The sequence below is a fragment of the Hippocampus guttulatus genome, chromosome 6 (assembly GCF_054856545.1).
Source record: "Hippocampus guttulatus isolate MCC_2025c chromosome 6, RoL_Hgut_1.0, whole genome shotgun sequence".
Lineage (NCBI taxonomy): Eukaryota > Metazoa > Chordata > Actinopteri > Syngnathiformes > Syngnathidae > Hippocampus > Hippocampus guttulatus.
The window spans coordinates 7165267-7190410 of NC_141266.1; the positions used below are offsets into that span (position 1 = coordinate 7165267).

At 41.7% G+C, this 25144-nt stretch overlaps 1 protein-coding gene across 1 annotated transcript in view; it reads left to right on the forward strand.

The window, feature by feature from the left end:
- Nucleotides 1-452: 452 nt before the first annotated feature.
- snap91a (synaptosome associated protein 91a) overlaps nucleotides 453-25144 on the forward strand; it is a 39644-nt gene continuing 14952 nt past the window's right edge. Inside the window, exons 1-13 of the mRNA XM_086113804.1 lie at nucleotides 453-1169; nucleotides 16652-16794; nucleotides 18814-18889; nucleotides 19214-19316; nucleotides 20093-20186; nucleotides 20327-20438; nucleotides 21114-21220; nucleotides 21318-21359; nucleotides 22644-22705; nucleotides 22958-22966; nucleotides 23672-23684; nucleotides 24195-24367; nucleotides 24592-24686. Of these exons, the coding sequence (XP_085969930.1) occupies nucleotides 1040-1169; nucleotides 16652-16794; nucleotides 18814-18889; nucleotides 19214-19316; nucleotides 20093-20186; nucleotides 20327-20438; nucleotides 21114-21220; nucleotides 21318-21359; nucleotides 22644-22705; nucleotides 22958-22966; nucleotides 23672-23684; nucleotides 24195-24367; nucleotides 24592-24686 (1159 nt within the window). The 5' untranslated portion in view covers nucleotides 453-1039. The remainder of the gene's footprint in view (nucleotides 1170-16651; nucleotides 16795-18813; nucleotides 18890-19213; nucleotides 19317-20092; nucleotides 20187-20326; nucleotides 20439-21113; nucleotides 21221-21317; nucleotides 21360-22643; nucleotides 22706-22957; nucleotides 22967-23671; nucleotides 23685-24194; nucleotides 24368-24591; nucleotides 24687-25144) is intronic.

A 25144-nucleotide genomic window follows, 5' to 3' on the forward strand; every position in this document is an offset into this window, starting at 1 on the left:
CAAGATAGGATTTTGCATAATTGCATTATTAACTACACAGCATGAATCTAAATATCCAGGAGCTGTAAGAGCACCTGCCACCGTGTTCGAGCACAGTTGCATGCACAATATCAGCACCACGGACAGTGATTAAAGCTTCATGATGGTGAGCAGTGCGTCAAGGCTCAAGGGATGTCCGCTGTCACCTTCATGTGACCAGCATCAAGCCAGGATGTCAACTAGCTTCTTTAACCATTCGCGTCATTTCTGTCCTCGTAAGCATCAGTTCTCGCGATGGCAGAAAGAGACACCGGCAGTTTGGGCAGTGGCACTACATTGTCACATGACACGGCGAAAGGGCGGGGCGTGGCGATAAATGCAATAATAAATAAATAACAAGACCGAAGAGGACGCCAAAACGAAGAGAGAGAGAGAGAGAGGGAGACACACACACACACACACACACACACACACAGAAAGAGAGAAAGGGAGAGAGAGAGGGAGGGAGAGCTTAACATTCGGTGTTTGAAACGTGCTTCGACGGGGGTTGTGGGCGGCGGGGAGGAGGTCGCGGGACAGAGGTAGCGTCCAGTGGAGGAGGAAGAAGAAAAGCGTTTCTTCGGATGTGGGGTGCTGCCAGCTTGGACCGAATGTTCCTCTGCTCAGACAAGGACTGTCAGAGAGGCTGCAAGGATTAAGCAGGAGGCCACAGGCTGGAAGACTGAGCGGAGGGGGACGCTTCAAGAGCATCATCCGAAGAGAAGCATTTTTCTCACAGGCTGAAAAAGAACACGGGAATAAAAGAGTGAAGGTGATCGTTTCATTGAAATATCCACACTTTTTAAGGTGGTCTTTCACAGCGTCCTGGAAGATTTTTTTTCTTGCCAACAAAAGACGCATGATTGGACCGATCCGTCACTACCACCATTGTTATGTAATAGAATTGTGTTTGACTTCGAGCGCAGCAGCTGGGATTACTGAGGCTGCTCTTCATTTTTAAGTGGAGGTGGGTGGGTCGGACCACTCGATCGCTGAGGGTGGACTCCACTGAGAGGAGAAAATGTCGGGTCAGACGCTTACGGACCGCATCGCCGCGGCCCAGTACAGCTTGACTGGATCGGAAGTATCCCGAGCTGTGTGTAAATCCACCACACATGAACAAACAGCCCCAAAGAAAAAACACCTGGAATGTGAGTAGGCTAATCTTATCAAATCTATCTATCTATCTATCTATCTATCTATCTATCTATCTATCTATCTATCTATCTATCTATCTATCTATCTATCATCACTGATCATGTTCTTTAGGCCATGCACCAAAGTCACGGTGGTTGCCTCCCCCATGCAGTCAGCCAGCTGTGTGTCATCATCACGTTGATGTATTCAACAATATTCGAAACTCGAGCTGTCTTGCTCTTAAAGTGAAATTGAGTCGCCAACAAACAGAGGTCTTGACACGAGCAAGAATCTATGGACAAACTGTGCACAACATAGTGTCAATGCTGCTGATGACATGTTGCTTTGGTGCAGGTGAATACATAATTGAAAAGTGGTGTTGCTACCTATATGAACATAGGCCTCTCCCTGAATTGTTGTCACTGTTTGTCTTGCTTGATGGCACATATGCTAACCTTGGCATAACATTTTTGGGGCTTTTTTTTAAAGCTACACCCAATGACGTACAGACAGCTATCAATCTTTTACATTCACATAAACATTTACAGTATTAGATATTTAGTCTTCAATTAACCTAAAACGGAATGTTTTGGGAATGGGGGAGGAAGTCAGAGTTGGAGAAAATCTAGAACCTGTTCACTGTGAGGCAGAAGCGTTTACCACAACCACACCATGCTGCTGGAGTGTGGTCCCAACCCTGATAAATTAGGAGGTATGTCGTAATACCTCTATACTCACAGTACAACTCCAGTCATCCAATTATCCCACAAAACACAAAACACATCACTCAGATTACATGATTAACTAATACGACGTATACAGTGAGACTAGACTTCTTCATTGATCTACTTTGTATATAAAAGTGTCGCCTTGTGAGGTTATCAAGAAGTGCACTGAAGTAAACTGTTTCACCCAATTTTGAGTCTGGGAAATTCAGGAGACTCACACTGTGAAACTCGAATCATTACAGAGAAACCATTCTCTTAATCAATGTGTCAACTCAGAATACACATCCGAGTGATGAACAGCTTTGACTTGCCAAAACTTCGCCCGATAGCAATTTGTTGATGTGGCTTCCACCCAAAAAGTACATGCAGTACCTTATAACCTCTTTTGTGACAAAACATGCTGCAGTTATTTAGGAAGACCTGATATACACACAACTAACAAAAAGTAAGGCTTTTTTCCCCCGTTTTTGCTACAGATTGAAAACATTTGGACAAACAACGAAGGTAAGAAAAGTGTATTGAAACCAAGCTTTACACACCACAATATATCGTAGCAATCCTAGGAGATACCGGGGTTATGTGGTAAGGAAAGGGTGGGCCTCACTTTCATGTAAACTATTAATAATAACGATTTCATAAAATTATTTTTCATTTTAATTCTCTCGTGTGTGCTTTCAATAATGACTTCATAAAATTATCTAATATTTTAATTCTCTAGCGTGTGCTCTGTATTGATTTTCTTTTTAAATGTAATAGTGTCCATGATTTCCGTATTTCGACAGGTAGCAGCCCAGCCTCACCTGACCTTGCGGAGTCTTTCAGAAAAAGCAAAAATAGCTCTGAACAACAGCACCATCTAATGCTGAAATCATGAATCCAATGTCCAAAAAAGGCGGAATGTAGGAAGGACCCTCCCATACGAAAAGTTCTGTGGAAACCTTCACCTGTCTATGATCTTTAATGGTCACAATACTAAACTAACAGTAACTACCAGAAGACTGAAAATTCTCGGTTAAACTAGTCAATGAATGGCAGAAAGACTGGTACCACGCAGTGGAGCCTTATTTCTCCGATGCGGAAGAAGGTCTAATCTGTCCAAAATGGCTCCTATTCTTTACACTCCCTGAGCCGCCCCAACATAGTAGGGGGGCTCTGCCTAGCCCATATGGCAGTGTGTGACATGGTGTTAACTGGTTCCAACTAGACCAGGATGCAGATAGATAGTAAGTACGGTCCGGAAAAAGATCACAGCGACACAACGGCCAAGCCCAAACCCTTCTATCTACCGTACTTATGTTCCAAAAGGCCTAACGTGACACATTGCATCACAATTGGATTCAAGTCTGGAATTCGACTGGGTCATCCAAAACCTTCATTTTGGTTTGTTTGATCCCTTCAGAGGTTGGACTTGCTGTTATGTTCCACATCATTTTCCTGCTGCATAGTGCTTTGTTTGATCTTGAGGGCACGAACTGATGGCCTGACATTCTTTGTCATCCAAAACCTTCACATTGGTTTGTTTGATACCCTCAGAGGTTGGACTTGCTTTTTGACCTTGTCATTTTTATGGGTCATTTCTCTGCTGCATATAGTGCTTTCCTTGAGCCTCAGGGCATGAAACGATGGTCTGACATTGGTATGCAGGATTTTCTGGTGGACAGCAGAATGGTTTCTGCCAGTAGATGCAGCAAGTTGTCCAGGTCCTGAAGTAGCATTTGAGAACATCACAATGCCACCACCATGTATTACTGTAGGCAATATTTTGTTTTTATCAAATGCTGTGCTCTTTTATGTAAAATGAAACTGGCTGTACAACATTCAAATAGTTCAAGTTTTGTCGTATCAGTCTGTTTTTCCCCCCAAAAAGTCTCAGGGATCCGATGGACCTTTTTGTTCTTTTTGGTGGGTTTTTTGACTCAAAATTCTCTCATGGAGGCCATTTTTGCACTGTGTCCTTCTTATGGTTCAGTGCTCAGTAAGGCCTGCAGTTTTGTATGCCATTCAGAGTTCTTCTGTGACCTCTTGGACAAGTTCTAATTGCATTCTTGCAGTAATTTATGATTGGCCGATAGCTCCTTGAAAGCTTTACCACTCTTTACACTTTTTTTCCGTTTGTGGATAACAGCTCTGACCTTGGATTGCTGGCCTGGCCTGGGTGTGGCCAGAGAAACTCAACTCAGCTGTACAAAAACTGTGGTTAAGCTTAGTTAACACATAATTTTACAAAGGGGGCAATGACTTTTTCACACTGGGACAGGTAGCTTGAACATTTCAGTGTGATGAATATGTAAAAAAGAAACCAGGAAGCAGTTTTTTTTTTTTTGTAAGACACTGTATTTGTATCCTGGATTCATAAGGCAGCATGGTGGAACGTGATTATTACATCTGCCTCTCAGTACTGAGATCATGGGTTCATATCTGGGCTCCGGCCTTCCTGTGTAGGGTCTGCACGTTCTCCCCATGACTGTGTGCATTTTCTGCAGGTATTCTGGTGCCCTCCGACATTCCAAAAAATGCATGGTAGGTTCATTCAAGACCCAAAATTCTCATTCGGTGTTAATGGTTGTTTGGCGACCTGTTTACTTCAAGGCCAAACACAACTGGGATAGGCCCCAGCTCATCTGTGTAAAAAATGATGATGCTAATGGTTGCATGGATTCATCAATTGGTATTTAAACAAAGAAAAATCCTTTTTAACTTGTTTCATTAAAGGGCATGATGAAAGATGCATTGGCTTTGTTTTGGAGAACAACCATTGTGTCATTACTGATTCTTGTTCAATTCTACCCACCTTGACAAATACACAGTCAAGGATTCTGAAATTTATCTGTAATATTAATGTTATTTGCCGAACATCAGCATTTATCTTCACTGTCCTCTCTAATTTGGGACCGACCTCAACAAAACATGTTCAGTTTCCTATACGAGGATTCATCCACAATTTATTGAAATTGCTTTCTTAGACACACACACACACACACACACACACACACACACACACACACACACACACACACACACACCCTCGCACGTTCACAGCGACAGCAAAAATTTCTAATAGAAATATTCCACCCCAGGTTTTCAGAGCACCCTCAGGTTTGTACCATCTGATTATCTCTGTGTGAGACTGAAGTCTGCAACTAGTAAATCACAAGTTAAATAGCATCTCAGATTGCAATTTGATTGGTCTGGATTAAATTAAATACTGCTAGTCTAGTTCTGGATTTAGTTAAAGTTTGTACGGGAACCAGGGCCTAACTGGTTTCCAGTTCGGTCTATTGTTATTGAGTGTAGCTCTCTGGTTCTCCATAAAATTCTTGATTATATAATTGTGAATCCGTTTTTGCTGCAATGACACCCTTCATCACCAGTAGAAGACCGAAAAGTCAAGTTGCCTTGAATGCACAATTAGATACTGTACAGGCATACAAACTGCTTGAAAAGCAGAGCAATTTGACACCTGTTTAGACTCGAGCACACTGAGGGATAGGCCAACAGTCACTCTGTTCCAACCTTCTCTGCTGTTTGTGGGCTTCGCTGTCAGGTGATGCACCAACAGAAACAGTATGGACTGAGAGAGGGAATGTCAAAGGGATAATTATTCACAACATCTTGCATAGAAATTCTGTTCATTTCTATCATTCATTATTCATTCAAGTCTTATAGGGCTGTCAATGACATATCTTTTCAGAATAAATTATCCTATTGATTATTCTATAAATTACTCATGTAATCATCCCATTGGCAATTTTTATTTATATTTATTTATTTGTTCTTTTTTGGCGTGGGTGGATATGTCTAACGGTGATCAGCACACTTCTACAAATAACACTTCAAGGGTACCTATGCTGGCCCATTTCAAGGTATTGATGCGGAAAGGGAGCCATATTGTGAGCGTTGATAAGTCATCTTTGTGTATAGTCTTGTATTCGCCAAAACAGGGTGCCCGCAGTCCTCGTGGTTAACTTTAATGCAAGACTCCTTGGTAGGAATGGATGTGTTGCCATTTATTTGACTGGGCCCTCCTTCCCTTGCACTGACCAGTGGCTATTGAGTGGAATGCCAGACTGTTGTTGTCATATAATGTACTGTCATGTATATTGTCATGTATAGTGCTGAGGGGTGGCGGCTCGGTGCTCGAGTGGTTAGCGCGTCAATCTCACAGTGCAGAGGTTGTGGGTTCTATCCCGGCTCCGGCCTCCCTTTGTGGAGTTTGCATGTTCTCCCCGTGCCTGTGTGGGTTTTCTCCGGGTTGTCCTGCTTCCTCCCACATTCCAACAACATGTATGGAAGGCTGATTGAACACTCGAAATTGTAATTTTCCCCAGTGTGGGACTAATAAAGGATATCTTATCTTATCTTATCTTATCTTAAATGGTCCCTAGGTGTGATTGTGAGTGCAAATGTTTGTCTATGTGACCCCAGCGATTGGCTGGTGACTAGTTCAGGGTGTCCCCCGCCTACTGCCCGAAGACAGCTGGGATAAGCTCCAGCATCTCCGCGACCCTTGGGAGGATAAAGCAGATTGGAAAATGGATGAATGGATGGCCATACTACTGTTGGCTGGCTACCAGTCCAGGGTGTATACCTCCTCTTGGCCAAAGTCACCTGGGATACTTTCCAGATCACTGTCACCCTAGTGGGGACAAGCGGTATCAAAAATGGATGGAATCTCATCGATCCTTTGTTGGATTTCTTTTTTGAGGTATTATAATCAGTGTATTCCACAATGATCAAATGTGGGTAAACATATCTCTACTTTTTACAGGCCATAATGATTAGACCTTTTGTGTCTTTTTTTTCTTTTTAAATCACTCAGGTCTTATCAGCATCTTCGAGCTATTTTTTTTAGCTGTTTCTTTGGATTTCTTCTCTTCCACTCCGTCATCATTACAGCGACCAAAGAAATGCGAGAAGAGGTTGGTCTGTGTCGAGTGCGCTTCCAACTGTTTCTCTGTACTGTCGAATACCGTGTGGGTGTTGACTATTCTCCCAACACCGTGTCTCCAGATTAATGAGCTCAGAGCAGTGTCTCGCTGATATACACTACAACCGTTATCTCCTCTTGTTACTCCTCGCTCCTTCTCCTTGCAGTGACTTCTTCAGCCCATTTCGAAATGTAGTCTGAAAGCTACTTGTGTAATTGAAAAGGTATTCACACTACATTATTGATGTCGCTTTACCCTTAATGTGACACGGGTGAGCAATTCTGAATGCTCATGAACCTGTTCAGAGTGACTACATTTGATCAACTTTGGCAAAGTTTTCCTTTTCATACAGTTAATTGTATTTGTTATACAAAAAAAGGTTTTCCACATCTGTATTTGATTCATAGTATTTTTTAGAGCAACGATTTTAATCATAGTCACAATGTGATGGTTCCTTCACCTGACCTATACATTCTGTGTTATGCAGTCATAAATAAGTGAATAAACAGTGCATCATGTCGTTGTGGCCAAGTATTATAGATACAGATCATCTACGATGCACAGTAAGTGGGCTGGAGGAATTAATTCACGCATGATTCATTCATTCTACAGAATACTGTACCTGTATTTCTGTGGGGGTGCGCCTCCAATAAGAAACTGAGGCAGGATAGCTGCGTGTATACAATAGTGACGTTACATATCCCCATCTTAAAATATGCATGTCCAAATAATTTGATTGTCTTTCTCAAGTTAATTTGAGATCATTATCGTCTGTGGGCCAAAGGATCGCTGCTACTGTAGACGGTCAATTGGGGGTGTTTCTCAAGGCAAATGTGTCACGAAGCAAGGTGGTGGTGGACCCAAAAAGCAGGCAAGAGGGAGGAACAGGGTGTATTTGAAGAAGTGTATTGATAAAACACAGAAAACTAAATCCTAAACAAACAAAGTCCAAAGTATCAAACAAAAACCATAACTGAAGCAAACAACTATCAACAACAGAAACATGACCAGAACAAACATGACAGCAGCAAACAGCAACAAACAAACATGACAGTAGCCAACAGCAACAATGACTCGACCATGAGTGCTCGGGCTGGGAGTCCTTTTAAAGCCACTAATTACCGAACGACCAACAGGTGTGCAGCTGCAGGGAAAAGCCCCACAGTGCCACCTGTTGGTCACAAACCGAAACATGACAAAATGAGGTTAGATGTGCACGAATGTGGCAGTTTAGAACTTATGGTATTTATCAACATGTCACTTCCTGGTTTGAGTACGGCATGTGTTTGATAAACGCGGATTTTTGGTACTTTTACACATTCTAAATTTCAGTTGTACGAACTAATTGATAATCCGTTCTACGCACTCTTTTCTAAATGACGCCCCAGTTTTCTTTCAGTCTTTGTTGGCTTATTCTGTTACGGGTTGCGGGTTGTTGTGGCTGCGGCAAAAGGTGGACCCAGGTTCAGAGATGCAGGGAGGCAAGGCAAGAGTGCAGCATATACTCAAACAAAATGCATTTATTTTCCCCAAATAAAACAAAGGCATGTGGAATCAAAAATACAGAAGCAACAAAGACAAAGAACCAACAAGGACTTCACACACAAGTGACTACTTGTTTATTATAATCAGCCCTAGTCTTGATGTGGTGGTGGTTTTACTCTTGTGGCGTCCACCCACTTGGGGATCAAACCGGCGCCGTCACCCATGTCTCTGCCTTGGGAGCCTAGAGAGCTCATTGCTGAGGTGTAAAAGCCTTGACCAAACCTGGGCCACCAGCTCAGTTGCCAGGACTCGATTTGAAGGCAGGGGAAGTGAGGTTTTGTAAATGTACAACCCCCGCAGCTCAAGCTGGTATGCATTACGTAGACATACAGTCGATGTTGACCTTGCCATCTTTTCAACAAACAAGGTGTAGTCTGCTCATTTACAACTCCCTCTGACGAACATGAAATTGCCATGCAGCACTAACTTAACTCGTTCAAACCGAACCAGGAGTACACTCCGTTTGGTCTCAGTTGCTTCAAGCCATGATTTAAGAGTCAGTTGCACACAATTGACAGAATTCTTATGACGTACTTACTTGATTAATTGTTTACTATGTACCCCATCCGTAGTCTACGCATACAGTAGATGTTGACGCATCTATTCACCACAGCGTAGGTTCAGATTCATTCTATCAGTTTTCTGCTAGGTAGAGTCAAGCTTGGTTGTGATGTGATCCTGAGCCATCCCTATTTTATGATCTCAGGATTTCTTTATTGAGTTTGTGTAGTCATCAGCATCCGTCTCCTGTAGAATTGAGCTTCTTCCTAAGATGTCATTTCCAACCTCCTCTGTTGTTTCGCTGGCACACCACATTGGCAGTGGGGCACAGTGCATTCTGGGTGTTTTTTTTCCCTTGCCTGTGTGTTGCTTGAGGGTGAGAGGTGCTATAAATAGTGTACTTTCATGGTCCATTCATGTGTAACTCACCAAAGCATCACTCATGTGGCATGACTTGTATCACCGCCCCTCCTCCCCCACTGCTCTCGCATATCCAGAACCATTAGCACATCTTTCAATGTTGCTTTCGGATGTGTTTGTACCTACAACATTGTACTGTACTCTAATATGCACTGTTGATGTTCGTGTATTGATCTCTGTTTTGGGCCCTGTATGTGCGTGTATGACTCATGAGCTGTGTTGTCCATATAATCCGCAGCAATTTGTTGTGGTGGAAGTTTGCACCTGTGATGAACTGAACATACATACATATTTGTTGCCACTGCAAATACTTGTGCAATATGTAAATCAGTGTCAAAATGTGAGGACGATATTGCTCGTACCTTGCTTAAAGTTAGCAAATATATGTTTTGCACTTGTTATAATAATGATTAACTGTCATTCTAAAATTATGATACATGGTTAAGTTGTCACTGGTCATTCATCTGTGATGCACTTCCCAGTGTGTATTAGTGTTTATGTTCTTGCCAGTGTCAGTGCAAATAGCACCAGGATCTTGCATCACATCTGTGAAGGAATACACAACTGTACCGCATTCCAAAAAAGATCTCCTATCAAAGCACAGTGACTGGCCCATTCAGAACACATCTGCTAACATAGAGAGTAATGTTCAATTACTTGGCTGCTACTAACAAAGGAAAGTGGTCTTGTTAAATGATGAAACTGCCATTCAGCAAATGGTTGAAGACTTTCTATAATAGAGTCCAATTGACATTTTCAACAATTTTATGCTGCCAACATTGTGGGTACAGTACAATATGGAAAGACTCTGCAGTGCATAAAAGACGATCCACAAAAGTGCAATTGGATGAGTCTAATGCGATGTTTACACCAGATACATATTTAACCATTCGCACAACGTAATCCCATCTTGTCCATGTAGATGGCTTTGTGTGGCGCAAAATGGCAGCAGATGACCGGAAGACATGTAGGAAACAGAAGAACAAGTGAAACGCCCGACATTGTACTATTTGCAAAACATGAATGATACAGTCATACTAAAAAATGTCCTACATGTTAGCAATAAGTGGTGGACTAAAAATATTCATTCATTCATTCATTCATTTTTCAAACCGCTTTATCCTCGTGGGGGGTGCTGGAGCCTATCCCAGCTGTCTTCGGGCAGTAGGTGGGGGACACCCTGAATCGGTCGCCAGCCAATCGCAGGGCACACAGAGACGAACAACCATCCACGCCCACACTCACACCTAGGGACAATTTAGAGTGTTCAATCAGCCTGCCAGGCACATTTTTGGAATGTGGGAGGAAACCGGAGGACCCGGAGAAAACCCACGCAGGCCCGGGGAGAACATGCAAACTCTACACAGGGAGGCCGGAGTTGGAATTGAACCCGGCACCTCTGCGCTGTGAAGTTGACTTGCTAACCACTGGACTACCGGGCTGGACTAAAAATAGAATTTAAATAAATCTTTTAAAAAACCACAAGTTGGAAAATGTGTTATGGTCTGATCACAGAATGCTGACATTTGAACAGGTGTGTGTTTTGATTATATATCATCTACATGACAAATATATGCAGTGTGTAATAAACAAACAAGCAAGCCCAAAAGATCTTGTGCAAATAGATGTAAGAAAAAAATCTGAACTATCAACGTCAGCTCCGTCAGAACCGCCAAATAAAATTAGTCAGAAAAAGTTTTTTATTGATTATTTTTATTTATTCATTTTTTTATGTCTGCAGGCAGAAATCCTAACAAAGTAGAAATGAAAATCCTACCCAGTGTTGTCCCACTCCAAATATCATGGGCACAACAGATGGATTATTGCTTCAGGTTTATCAATAAAGGAAGCAAAGTGGTTGTGCATATTCAGCCAAATCAATAACGTCAGTGTCGTATCCAATCCAAAGCACTTAGCAGAAGTCTGTAAAACTTGTCCTCCATCAAGCAAAACCTTCAAGTCTGCCATTCTTTCCTTTTGATGATGCCAGCTCCAGTAATACTGCAGCATCCGCACGGATCTTCCATTCGTAAGTGCCAAGTTTTGCTCTTGTCGCATCGAACCTAAACCCATATACTGGACGTGGATATCAACTTCTCTCATCGTCAGGATGGATTTGCTCCCATTTTTAGAAAATAGATTTAATGCTAAATCTGATGGGCTTTGTTTTTAGCAAATAATCATTAAATTAGAATTTTATGGCCGAAAAAGCTGAACAGGGTCATGTCATGTGTTAAGTAATCTTTTCTTGTAGCAACATTCAATAAACATTTAGGAACTGAAGAGACACTAATTGTTAAAGCGCTGTACGTGGAATTCTTTCGCATTCTTCTTTGTTGTACAGCTTTAGCTTTTCAATGTATTTAACTAACGAAGTGCAATAAGTGGAATATGTCAAGATGGCGCCTGAGTAGGCAGCCGTCAGCAAGTGCTCTCATGAGCCTTGCTTTTTTTTTGTTGTTTTTGTGTTTGTTTTGTCACTTTGTGTTTGTTGTTACATCGTGTGGAAATGATTTCAGCATTTTTTGGCCACAACATTCATCAAGGAGGAGACTCTGTGCTTGGTGGTTGCGCCTGGAATGGGCAGCATTTTTCACAGCCCCGCTTTGTTCAGCGGAGAGATGGGTGCTGTTGAACGGTCTGCGTCTGGATGGATGTAAGTCTTGAGGAGCCGACGATGAGAAGAAAGGAGCGTTAGCGCGGAGTGCCGATGCGGATTTGGAACTGGGAGTCGCGGCTTGGAGTTTGAAGCGGATTACGTGGGACAGGAGAAGTGAACGAATCTCTTTTCGTCACTGGACGCTACAGCTTCGTGTTTGCTTTCAAAACTTAGCTTGTAGCAGACGTGTGCACATTTTCAGCATGACGTCTCTGATCCACTGGTGAAAGGACACTTTGATCCTCTCCTCTTTCATCTATAACTGCTTCAGACAACAAAATGTATGCAGAAAAGTGGTGAAGATTGCACGACTGTCTGTGTCCTATGTGTTGTGTTGTGTTATTTTTGTTATTTTGACTTCAAAATGGCGCCGCGAGAGTGGCTGCCTTTCCAGCAGCTCCTATATTTTGTTGTTCTACTTCTTCCTTTGATAACTTTGCTGCTGTGAATTGGGAATTTCTCCATTGCGAGACTAATAAAGGTTTTCTTATCTTTTTCTTATCTTATGTGTGTATTTTTGCGTTATTTTCTTATATTTCTAGAGTGAAATCACACTCAGTGCTGCAGCTGTGTGTTCAGACTATTGCTATGGACAACGTGATTGTAATTGATCTGTGTAGATGTTACTATTATAGTTATCTGCAGTTGACTGCCTCCGCCTGTCACTGGATGGGCTCACCCTACAATTCGCGTGTCTCACACAAAGAGCAGAATTTGGACCCAGACGTTGACAGGAAACGAAAGCGGAAAAACTGAGTATTTATGTACAAAAATACAAAGTAAAACCAGAGACAGAATAAAGGTAACAACATACTGTAAAGGGCCCTAACCAAAACACAACCAGTCACAACACGATGAAACGTTTGGTCTCTCCACTTCTCATAGAATTGAACATTAATAAATATTGTAGGGAGGAAAAAAAAAGGTATGAGTAATTACACAGATACCTGACCGTATTATCACCAGCCAGTGTATTTCTTGCAAATTGAAGAAACAGTTCTATAAATTATGATCATGTCACTGGCGTGCTGGAGCCTATCCCAGCTGTCTTCGGGCAGTAGGCGGGGGACACCCTGAACCGGTTGACAACCAATCGCAGGGCACACATAGACGAACAACCATTCGCGCTCACAATCACAGTGGTTAGTATGTCGGCCTCACAGTGCAGAGGTGCAGGGTTCGACTCTGGCTCCGGCCCTCCTGTGTGAAGTTTGCATGTTCTTCCTGTGCCTGCGTGGGTTTTCTCCGGGTACTCCGGTTTCCTCCCGCTTTCCAAAAACATGCATGGCAGGTTAACGGAGCACTCTAAATTGTCCTTGGGTGTGATTGTGAGAGCCTTGTAATGATAAGCGGATCGGAAAATGGATGGATGGAGGAAGTGGCTTGCAAATACGTATTTCTTCCAGCTTCCAGAATGAGTTATAGGAAAAAAGAGCAGTGAGCATGAAGAGGACCTTATATTGTAGAGAACTAGTTGATAATTTTTTAATTAAAAAATGTATGACTGAGTCCCTGCCCTGTGTACTTTTGTTGTTTCTGTTCAAAAGTCCTGTTAAGACACACACATCCAACATGGGTACTTGATGGGAAAAAGAAAACAACGTTTTAGGGCAACTTTGTCGATTTAAATGAGTCTTTTTTAAACAATTACATTGATCAGTATCATATTTATTTTAGGATTACTGCTGAAAGATAAGAGTGAGGAAATTTGTGACATGGGTTGTTTTGACTTTTTTTTGGTCCATTTTATGTCCTTAGTGTTGCTTTCACTGAAGCACAGTTTGAGCAGTGAATCCATTTTAGCACAATTTGAAGGAAAGTCTCATCACCTCATATTTTACTCACCCATCTCCAACTGTGTGATGATGACCCGAAGCAAAAGGTCCACCTCGTCATCCATCCAAACAAAACCTTCTTTCCACCATGATTTTGAAATATGGCCATTGTCTAACTCTTCTTTGCTGATGCTTCTTCTTCTTTTGACTAACAATGCTGGCTCTGTTTCCTTGTGGACATGGCCTTAAAGGAGCATTATCATTCAATATCAATTACAGTACATATAGTGTATCTAGCCGACCAATCAAAATGCCAGGATCGAGCAACACCTCGTGTGCTCTGCTCATAAAGAAGGCGTGGCACAGGTTTATGCAGCCATTGGGCTTTAGTGGTGGAATAATCAGTGCCACAGTGTCCCAGCCACAGTGGGAAGTAAAGAGTGACACGCCCACACAAACACACACACACACACACACACACACACACACACACACACACACACACACACACACACACACACACACACACAGAAGAAGTATGTGAGACGATGCAGGCTGCTGACTCATCAGGCCTGGTGGGCCTATTCTGTGTGTAGTATCAGTGTCTATTTGCAGCTTCACTACAGAAGACAGGACGTAAAACCATCATCGCTGCATGCTGAAAGCTACGTGGTCGATTTGTAGGCTTGACGAAAAAGTGACCTTGAACATATTTTGTTTGCAACAACCACGGTCCTGCATACGGCCTATAAAATGGCTTTGCTCCAGTTTACTTGTGAAACTGAGCAGGATGATCGGAACAAATTGGATGACTGGATAAATATTTGCACTGATAATTGATGGGTTAACTTATTTATAACACTTTGTATTCATACATCTGGAAGAAATGGTTTTCTAAGTACCAGTGGCTTCCTAAGTACAAAGGAGGAACAAGACGATTTGGCCTGAACACTGTCCACAGTTTCATGTACGGTCCGTATTAGGTGTGTTCTAATCAACACTATATCATGATATATCACGGTGAATAATTGGATACTTTCTACTCACCTGTGTGCAGTATTTGGCAATCCTGACTAGGAACGGCTTATATGAGTTTACGGTTGGTGCACGCAATGAATCGTTCAAGTCTCAAGATGTAATTGTAGTAACTGCTTAAATTTTGTTTAAAATGTGTTGCCTAATTATAACAATACGTACTATAGCTGCACATGTAGCAATTCATTAAATAAGCATTTTCTATACACATGAAAAATAATATGGACAAAGTTGAGATTTGCATGTTGGCTTGGTCCTCGACAAGCATTCCAATTTCCCATGTGGCCCCTTTGCTAAATGAATTGCCTACGCCTACACTAACCCCGCATGTACCACTAATGGTACCCCTACCACACTTTGAGAATCCCTCTACCCATCCATTTTCTAATCGCTTACCCTCACGAGGGTCAAGGGCGTACTAGATCCCATCCCAGCTGTCTTCGGGCAGTAGGCGGGGGACACCCTGAACCGTTAGGCGGGGGACACCCTGAACCGGTTGCCAGCCAATCGCAGGGCACACAGAGACGAACAACCATCCGCGCTCACACTCACACCTAGGGACAATTTGGAGTGCACAATCAGCCTGTCATGCACGTTTTTGGAATGTGGGAGGAAACTGGAGTACCCGGAGAAAACCCATGCAGGCACGGGGAGAACAAGCAAACTTCACACAGGAAGGCCGCAGGCGGAATTGAACCCTGCATCTCTGCATTATGAGGGCGACTTGCTAACCATTCGACCGCCATGCCACCCACTTTAGGAATCCTCAATTTGAAATGGAGCATTGCCAGCCCTCGTGGAGTTTCTGTACTTAAAAAACAAAACAAACAAACAAAGATTGCACTCGTGGTCCTGAATACAGTACATCAAAAGATTTTCTTGACAAAATGTTTCAGATTTTCAAATGAGTGACTTGCAAGTTAGTGCAGCTTCACACAGCAAGTGTGATAGATGTCTATTTCGCCCCTAAATATTAAGTGAAAATGCTCAACTTAATAATGGAGCGTGTGGTAAGGCACGTTTTGATGCTTTCTGCAGTGCAGTCTCCCATTGTCCCTCTGCAGATGGTAATGATATGTTTCATAAATGAACAGAGCAACAGCCAGATTAAATCCCATCAGGCAGTGGTTGTGCAGGGCTCATCCAAATACATCAGAATTGTGCAAATAATGCAGCACTGACTTGAGTTGTTAACATAGATTGCGTCAGATTGCGAATTCTCTTAAATGTACTGGCGCGTGTGCTCTGAAGAAAACTGAGTAATTCTTCATTGATCCCCGCAGAGGAAATACAAAGTGTTGCAGCAGTTCAAGGTAAAAACAGCAAGCAGCAAATTAATAATTAAAAACAAATACCAAAAAAGTTATGAAAAATAGCACCTCCCAATCAATTCTGTGCTCATCAACATTGTGGGTAACTGCAAGTCAGTCCCACATTACTTTGTGCGAGAGGTGGTATGAACACTTGACAAGTCACCAGTCAATCACAGGACAAACAATCAATGGCACTCACATTGACACCATTTAGCGTTTTAACCTAAGGAGACTGTTTTGGGGATGGAGGAAGAAACCAGAGTACTCAGAGAAAACTCGATCACGAGAGGAGAGGCGAAGACAAGTAAACGCTTCATCAAGATCTTTCAAGGGAGAGTCAACCTCAGGATCTCATAACTGAGTTATTTCGGAAATGTTGGCAGGGAAGGAAAGGTCATCAAGCACATGTGTATTGGTGCATACAAGATTGAGTATCCCATTTAAGCAGCCGTTAAATGGCTATAAAATAATAACATCTTCTATCTTCTCATCAAAATCACTCACTGCATGTGTTCCTTGCTGTCTGGATTTGAATAAAAGCTTTTCAGCTGCTCTATTTGTCTTCAAAACTCCTCTCTTCTCTTCTTCCCAGATCTGATCCAGGCCTCCCAGGACACCAGTGTGAACGTCCCTCAGATGGCCGATACACTGATAGAGAGGGCGGGCAATGCCAGTTGGGTGGTGGTTTTCAAGGCCCTGATTACTACACACCACCTCATGGTGCACGGCAATGAGGTGACAACACACACATGCACCGTCCAGGCTCAGAAAAAAATGGCCTCATTTAGTAAGATCCTAAATAGGAGAGGCTAAATTGCTTGGCCATGCATTCTAACAGATTTTATGCACTGTTGGCAGCAGATGTTATTAAAAAAAAGAAAAAACACTTTTCTCCACCACTGCTTTTTTAAAAGAGATTTTTCTACTTTCTGTTGCTTTTACCATGAAGCATTTGGGTGAAAGCCGCAGGTGCAAAATGAAAACAAACAAATAAATGGATCGATCAAATAATTTGTAACTCAGCCCAAGTAAACAACCAATGCTTATTGCATTTAAAACCTGGGCAGAACACCCAGAAAATTGCTCTGGGAGACGTGAGAAGCAAATGTTACTGTGCCCTGAAATGACCTAGACATCGGCAATTGGAGAGTTAAAGGAGATTTGTCATGCGATATTGCATGACTCCTTTCTTAGATCATTCAGACGCTCCAAATTTGGAGGCAATATGTCACCATATTTGTTTCTGGCATTTCAAAAATGTTTAAACAAGAAGAAAAGATCTGTCCAGCCCATCGCCTTTCATTTTGCCTGAACCTGAGCATCATGCACACGGCAATGCTATTTGCACCAGCCTTTTAGAACGCCAGACTGAAAGATGCTAAATCAGTTTCCAACACATAAACACATCACTCTATTTGACATACAGTATATGTGCAAAATTAACCGTGTGGCAGTTTTGTACATTCGGGGATCATTTTTGGTCTTAAAAAATGTTTGCTGTGTGCTATTCTGGCACTATTTTGCATGCTGGTTTTCCCTTGCCTTTCAGATGTGTATTTCAAGATGCAAAATCAGCAAGTGTAATACTGTACATATCATCAGATTCCTCCAACAATGAGTGCAATCTGGTTGAGCCTGATTAGTTGATCTGCTTCTACATTTGTTTGTATGTGCAATCAAGTTTGCACCAGTTTTTGCATGCGCAAACCTATTGTGCATCATGCCCATAATCTTATTAATGTTTCGTTTTCGTTTTGTTTTTCGTTTAGTTTGTTTATTAAACATAAAACATATACAGTAATAATTTGACAGAAAGTAAGGTAAGTAAAATAGTAAAAAGGAAAGAGAAATCAGTCATCATTCAACACAATTATTAAGTTCAAGGGAGTAGGAAAAATCTTTGTGCCCACTAATTCTGGAGAAAGAGGAGAAATACTGTTTGCCCCCCACCACCCAACAATTTAAAACAAGTGTCTTAAATCAAGATTTGTGTTTTTGTCGAAATACCCCGAGGATCAAAAATTCCAGGGCACTTGACATCCTGAAACTAGACTGTTTCATGCAAATGAACCAGCCCTCACCCAATCAATTGACCGCTGGGCCAAGGACGAGTACGAATTTCATTACAGTGATGACTAGCGACAGTATTAGTTGTGCAATTCACATTGCATTGTCAAAAAGATCGAACCATTTTCAACACTTGATACCGGTCAATAAATAGTCAATAGTATCGACTTAAAAATTGTACATAAAGTAAAAATCTGACATATAAAAACAAACACATTTGAAAATAATTATTTGATAACATAAAAACAGTAATTGTGGTTTGAGTTTGCAGTATACTTACTGTTATGCACGCTTACATACAGTCGCTGATGATCTTTTTAGGCAGGAGAAACAATAAAAGTCGGGATGTCCTGATCCGATCACGGTAAATCGGGGCCGATCAGGTGATTTTCACCTCATCTGGGCAGTAAGATCAGTTCCCGTCATTTACTGAATTCAGAATTTTTAAAATGACCAAATACTCCAAAGCTGTCATGAGCTTCTCAATTCAATAAGTTTACGGATGTTTTGAAAGCATGTATGAGGAGTAAATTCTGTTAAAAAAAAAATCCATCCGTATTGCGGATTTGCCCCTGTTGGGATGGTCTGTTCACTGCAAAGTTAATTCAGTGTAAGATGTGTTAGGTGCATTTAAGTTAACCACACGCCCTTGTACTTTGTGCTGATGATGCGAGTGTGCTTTTTCAGAAATTTCTGCAGTTCCTTTCATCGAGGAATTCTTTGTTCAACCTTGCCAACTTTCTGGACAAAACAGGCTCCCATGGTAGGTGTTTCTCAGCTTCCTGTTCATTGATCCTCCAATTGCATTTTGAATTCAGTGTTCTACATGAACTTGAATTGACCACACGCTGGATAAATTAATACTTACGCTAACATATTGTCACAATTGAATCTCTCTTATGAAGTGTAGCACACTTTTATGTCTAGCAGTATGTCAAGTATAGAACACAAGCCTCCTAGTTAAAAAATGTTTTGTTTTATTTATTTCATTTTTTGTGCTGTTTTAAGTTACAGTACTGACACCCCCTCCCTCCCAGTATTATTGGGCATACATCAATGTGTGTGTGTGTGTGTGTGTCTTCCTCAGGCTATGACATGTCCACCTTTATCAGACGCTACAGCCGTTATCTCAATGAGAAGTCCTTCGCCTACAGACAGATGTCTTTCGATTTTGTCCGAGTCAAGAAAGGGTAGAGTTTCTCATTTCTGTCATTTTCTTGCTTCATAAATTATTGAAGAAAGTTAGTGAGTCTTAGGCTTTTAAGGTGACTTTTTTTTAATGATGAGTAGCAATGAAACCCAACTCCCTATACCGTGTTGCTCTTCGGCCTCAACATTATTTAATACTGTTCAACCTCACAGAAGGAATTGGTTGAGAGTTTTGATACATTGGTCAATACTCTGAATTGGTCAATGCATTGGGACAACCTACACTGAACTCTCTAGACGCCCAGCGTCCGCGCTGTGGACGCTCAGCGTCCACACAGTTTAAAGCACAGTGAAGCTGCGGGAATGAATGAGAAGAGAGTCGCGTCGTAACCAGTAATAAGAAGCAGATTCGGAACAAAAGTTGAGCGCGTTGTAGCGCATATTTAGTCAATGACATGTCCACACAACTGTATGCACACACATACATTTGATCACTTACTTTTTGACATTTTAGGGGAAGCTGAGCGTCCCTTGCAGTCTTAGAGCAATCACCTCTGGTAGAGGCATATTGTGATCAATGCTTCAAAGGACCTTTAATGAGAATATTATTCTATGAGAATTGTTTTCACTCCAGTGATGGTGTGGTGTATGGTTGGGGCTCTGTGTTGACCAAATTATTATCATTCCCACAAATTGCTTTGACTAATTTGCCGATGATTTGGTGGCTGAGCACCCCCCAAGTTCAGATCCTCATTTTTTAAAAAAGTTCCAAATTATTTTAACGTAGAATCTATTATTTTCCTTTTCCCCCTCACAGAGCTGAAGGAGCAATGAGGACCATGACAGTAGAGAAGCTGCTGAAAGGAATGCCTATCCTGCAGGGTCAGATTGATGCATTGCTCGATTTTGATGTAAGTCACGTGTACTTGAAGGAAAGGGAACACTTAGCAAACTGCCAGGCATCAGCACCTTATTTGTATTGATCTTCTTCACCCGTCACATCATATAATGCATAATGACTTCATTTCATCAATGGTAACTCTGTCCAAAGGTCCACCAACCAGAATTAAACAACGGGGTGATAAACGCCTGCTTTCTTCTCCTGTTCAAAGACCTGATCAAGTTATATGCTTGCTACAATGACGGCATCATCAATCTACTAGGTACAGTATTTCTGTTCACCTTTATTTTCTTTGTCAGCAAATGTCGCTTAACTATATCCCATTAAGTATCATCTACGGGTGAGGACCGGTGATTGAGTACCTGTAGAGAATTTCCTCCTTGTTTCTGGTTCATCCTTGGCCAGGATCTCCAACCTACAGCAGAAGCCAGAATCTATCCTGACAGAAGGTTTACCATTTTTGTGTTTTATAAACACAAGTTCATTGTTGACAAATAAGAGAAAACCACCACCAAATATTTACAGTCCATGTATAGTATTCTGGCAGCCCGGTGGGCCAGTGGTTAGCGCTTAGACTTCACAGTGCAGAGGTACCGCGTTCAATTCCAGCTCCCTCCTCCCTGTGTGGAGTTTGCCTCTTGTCCCCGGGCCTGCATGGGTTTTCTCCGGGTACTCCAGTTTCCTCACACATTCAAAAAACATGCATGGCAGGCCGATTGAACACTCCAAATTGTCCCGAGGTGTGAGTGTGAGCGCGGATGGTTGTTCGTCTCCGTGTGCCCTGCGATTGGCTGGCAACCGGTTCAGGGTGTCCCTCGCCTACTGCCCGAAGACATCTACGATAGCCCCCCCCCCCCACCCTTGTGAGGATAAGCGGATCAGAAAATGGATGGATGGATGTATAGTATTCTCATGTCACCACAACTGTGTCTTTTAGAGAAATTTTTCCAGATGAAGAGAAGCCAGTGTAAAGATGGACTTGAGATCTACAAGAGATTTCTGACTCGCATGACTCGGGTATCTGAATTCTTCAAAATTGCAGAGGTAACATTCAGATGTGCACATTACACTGACTTGCTGAGCAGTCATTTCTGTCGTACATGCTGTCTGGTAAATGTTGTGTTTTGTGTTTTTTTTCCAGCAAGTGGGAATAGACAAAAATGACATACCCGAACTCACTCAAGTAAGTTTGTCACAGTCTGTCTCCCCATATGTTTTTCAAAGATGCACACCAAGGCAGTGTGCACAATTGCTTGAACCCTTTCAGGGACAGCGGTTACTGCAGTGGACGACTTTTCATGTTATCAGGTTACAGGGTACATGAAAGGGTTAAAAACGAGTCACACCTTCTTCGGCTGTAGATCTAGAGTGGACTTTTCAAAAGATGAAGTCGGTGTTGAAAGGGTTCTTTGGATGACAGCGTGCATTATATTCTTTGAGCCATTTTCTATTCTGACATTGTGTTCTCACTCAAGGAAACATAACGTGCAAACTGTAGACACTTAAACTATCTGGGATCACTTGCAGTCGTATGTGGCTTTGGTGAGTGTTATCATGGAGATGACAGGCAGTTCTCTCTCAGTTTCATGGCTCCTGCATGCATCGCTACTAGATTCTGTGTTTGCCCCCAAAGTACACATTATATTATTAGTGGTACTCCTATGAAGTTTCCTTTTTCAGTCATTTTCGTGTTAATGGTAATGAAATTGTCTGGGTATTGGAACATGGATAGGATTTGTATTTCCTTATCCTATCCTCCATATGCATCATGACCGTTTGGAACATTGCGTCAGGTTTTTCAGTGTGATGGAGGCAACTGGGCTGATTGTAGCTGTTGGCGGGGGGGCACTTCACAAGACAGGAATTGAAATTCATTCATTTATTTTTGGACAACCGTGAAAAATGAGGAACCGTCACATACGGGATAACATGCAGAAAAAGAAAAGATGATGAAGACCAACTAAAGCCAAATTGCGACCGACTAATCACCAAGCGGAGACAGATGAGTTTCACGCAGAGTTTGACAAGGAGCCGATTTGGATGACACGGGAAAGAAGTCGGGCTGCGCCAACTGAAAATGAACAGGACAGGAGAATCTAATCATGCTTATGAAGAATCTAAACAGATTGGAGGGGGTAATATCCTATTCACAGAAAACATACGTCCAAAATCATGTGATGATCAAAAAGCAGTTCAAAATCCGAAATGAAATACAAAGCACAACGTGAGGAATAACAGCACTGACAAGCGCAATATGGCATTGAAACCTGATTTTCCTTTCTGCCGCTTCATGAAAATCTGGTTCATATACATGTTTTTCAAGCAATTAACTCATGCTTAACAATGTACAATGATGTGCAGCACATACACTGTACACACTATACACAAATGACATCATTTCCAAATAACGTAACTCGAGCTGAATTGTTGTATTCTGTCTCTGTGCCCCATTGTTTTACCCCCGCAGGCTCCAGAAAGTCTTTTAGAATCCCTTGAGACCCACCTCAACACATTGGAAGGGAAGAAGCCGTAAGTTTGTGTGTTTCTTGGATATTATGGTAAAATAAATAAATAAAATAAGACAATGAGTAATAACACAGTAGTGATCAATTGTAGCTGACTTGAAGCTGGTTTGCACATCAACACAATGACAGGTTGAATCCACGTCAAAAGAATTTTGATGGCGGCTTTAATTAAACTTTCTATTTCACTACTTGGATCATTTTTGATGGCCAAATATTTAACCTCATGTTCTTGTGATCTTTGCCCAATCCAATACAGGGAGGATAAGTAAGTATTGTCTGTTACCAGAAGTACTAAATTCATACCATTCCCTATTTTTTTTTAATTTCCCACCCCTCACTGTTGCTTGACTTTACAGTATAAAAGTTATCATATCCATCTGAAGAAGTCATACCATCGATCTAACAATACTTTACAAAAGTAATGTTCAAAATGTGCTTCAACAGGACACATTTTCAAAAAAATGAAATCCATATTTTGTGATTGTTTTTAATTATACACTCATAAAAGCTGCTTGTAAACTTGTACAATCCAATGATATCCAAGGTGATGTTGGCAAAATGTTTTTATTTCTTCTTTAATATTTTTGAACACTTTTAGTATTCTTGTAAAGGTTAAAATATTACATAGCAACTGCATTGGATTGTGCTGTGTAGCCAATGGCATGTCAATAAGCGTATAATCGTCATTAAATCGGTGTCACTCACTCCCAGTCTCCACTTTTGCAAAGGAAAACAGGCTGGCTGGACAACTGTCACGTTGTCCAAATTGTCCGTGTAAGAAAATCCTGAGTTGAAGTGGAAATGGGTCCAAAATGCAATGAGTTAGCATTGCAATGTGATGACATCAATCACAGATGATTCCGAAATGAATTGTGTTTGAAATTCTGCCTGTCTAATAACACAGACAATAACTTTAGCAATATGTCACTCTGCCTTTTTTCTAACTTGCATGCTATTATTGTTTTGACAGGTCGCCCACCAAGGTAAGACATTATTAATATCATTAATTGCTGCGCTTTTCATGTTCAAAATTATTACTGTATATATGTTTTATGTTCAATAAACAAACAAACAAACAAACATGGGGTTCCTTTGCACTTGAAATATTAAGATATTCAATATTTTCAAAAATGTCCTGAGGATGAAGTATATGACAATGTTTTGTTACATTATAAGGCTGTATTTAATATGCAAGTTTAATTCTGTTTCTTGTATTACATTTATAATTGTTAGCATTATTTTTCGTCTCGGTGGACAAATCACCTGTTCTACTGCGCAGGGACAATTTTTACAATGTTTCCAAAGTGTACTTCCTTGCCTTAAATCCACTAAGCGAGACCCCGGTATGGATACACAGTGAGAAAGAATGAATTTAGAAATACAGTCAAAGTACACATCACCTTCATTCATTGCGAATTACCGGAACATGTTGACTAGCATCCAAAAATGCCACCTAACTTAACCATGTTGTTTACGTTGTGGTCTGTAAACAGGACACAGTGGCGACGAACAGCTCAGCAACTACTGCCCCATCGACTGCACCACCCAAACCTGCACCACCCGCCGGCGCCAGGGGGCCCCCTGCTCGCCCCGGGCCGCCCGTCAAACCTCCACCACCCTCTGTCACACCCACAGCTGTAAATCCCACCACAACCACCACCAGCAGGTAAGTGCCATTACATTTATTTCAGGTTGAATTTATTCTGCAACAGATTGGATGTGAACTGGTTCTTTCTGTGGTGCATTTTTTACACCACAAAATGTCCAGTGAAAGAGAATGGAATTTTATGCTTTTATTACATTCTATTTGTTTCTTTCTTTTTAACATCTTTAACAAGATCTACCTATCGAGCTGCTTGCTGCTCTTTTTTTCTTTCTTTCTGGGTCTAGTGCCCTGGATGATGGCTTCCTGTTGGACCTAGATCCAATGTCCTCGTCCTCAGCTGGTGGGACGGCAGCACCTTCTACTACAATTGGATGGGGAGGTGAGTAAATACTATCAGAAAATTCCTGAGCTTGATTTAAAAATCATAAATAGTGTCCCCACCCTACCCCCCCAGGCTATATCACCATTAAAAAAAAAAAAAGAAATGGCAAGAAGAAGTTGCAAAAGTAAAATGTGGCCCTTGCGGCCACATTTGGAGTTGCGGAGCAACGTGGGTCAGCGGAAATATTCAGAGGCGCACTGGAGAGAAAGTTCTTGCAGCATGTACAACAACAAATTTGAGCCTAGCAGACAAAGTCGAACTCGAAGAACACACAGACATTTGCAGTTCTTGTAATCTGGTGATTGTAGAATTCATCCGTCGGGTCTTGCCTGTGCTCACGTTCCTGGAATGAAAGAACAAAAAAGGAGTCGTCTTGATCTTAATGGAATTGGCAAATCTAGTAAACTGTTGATAAACGCTTAACTAATGTGAACGTAATGTGTCTGTGAAGTGAC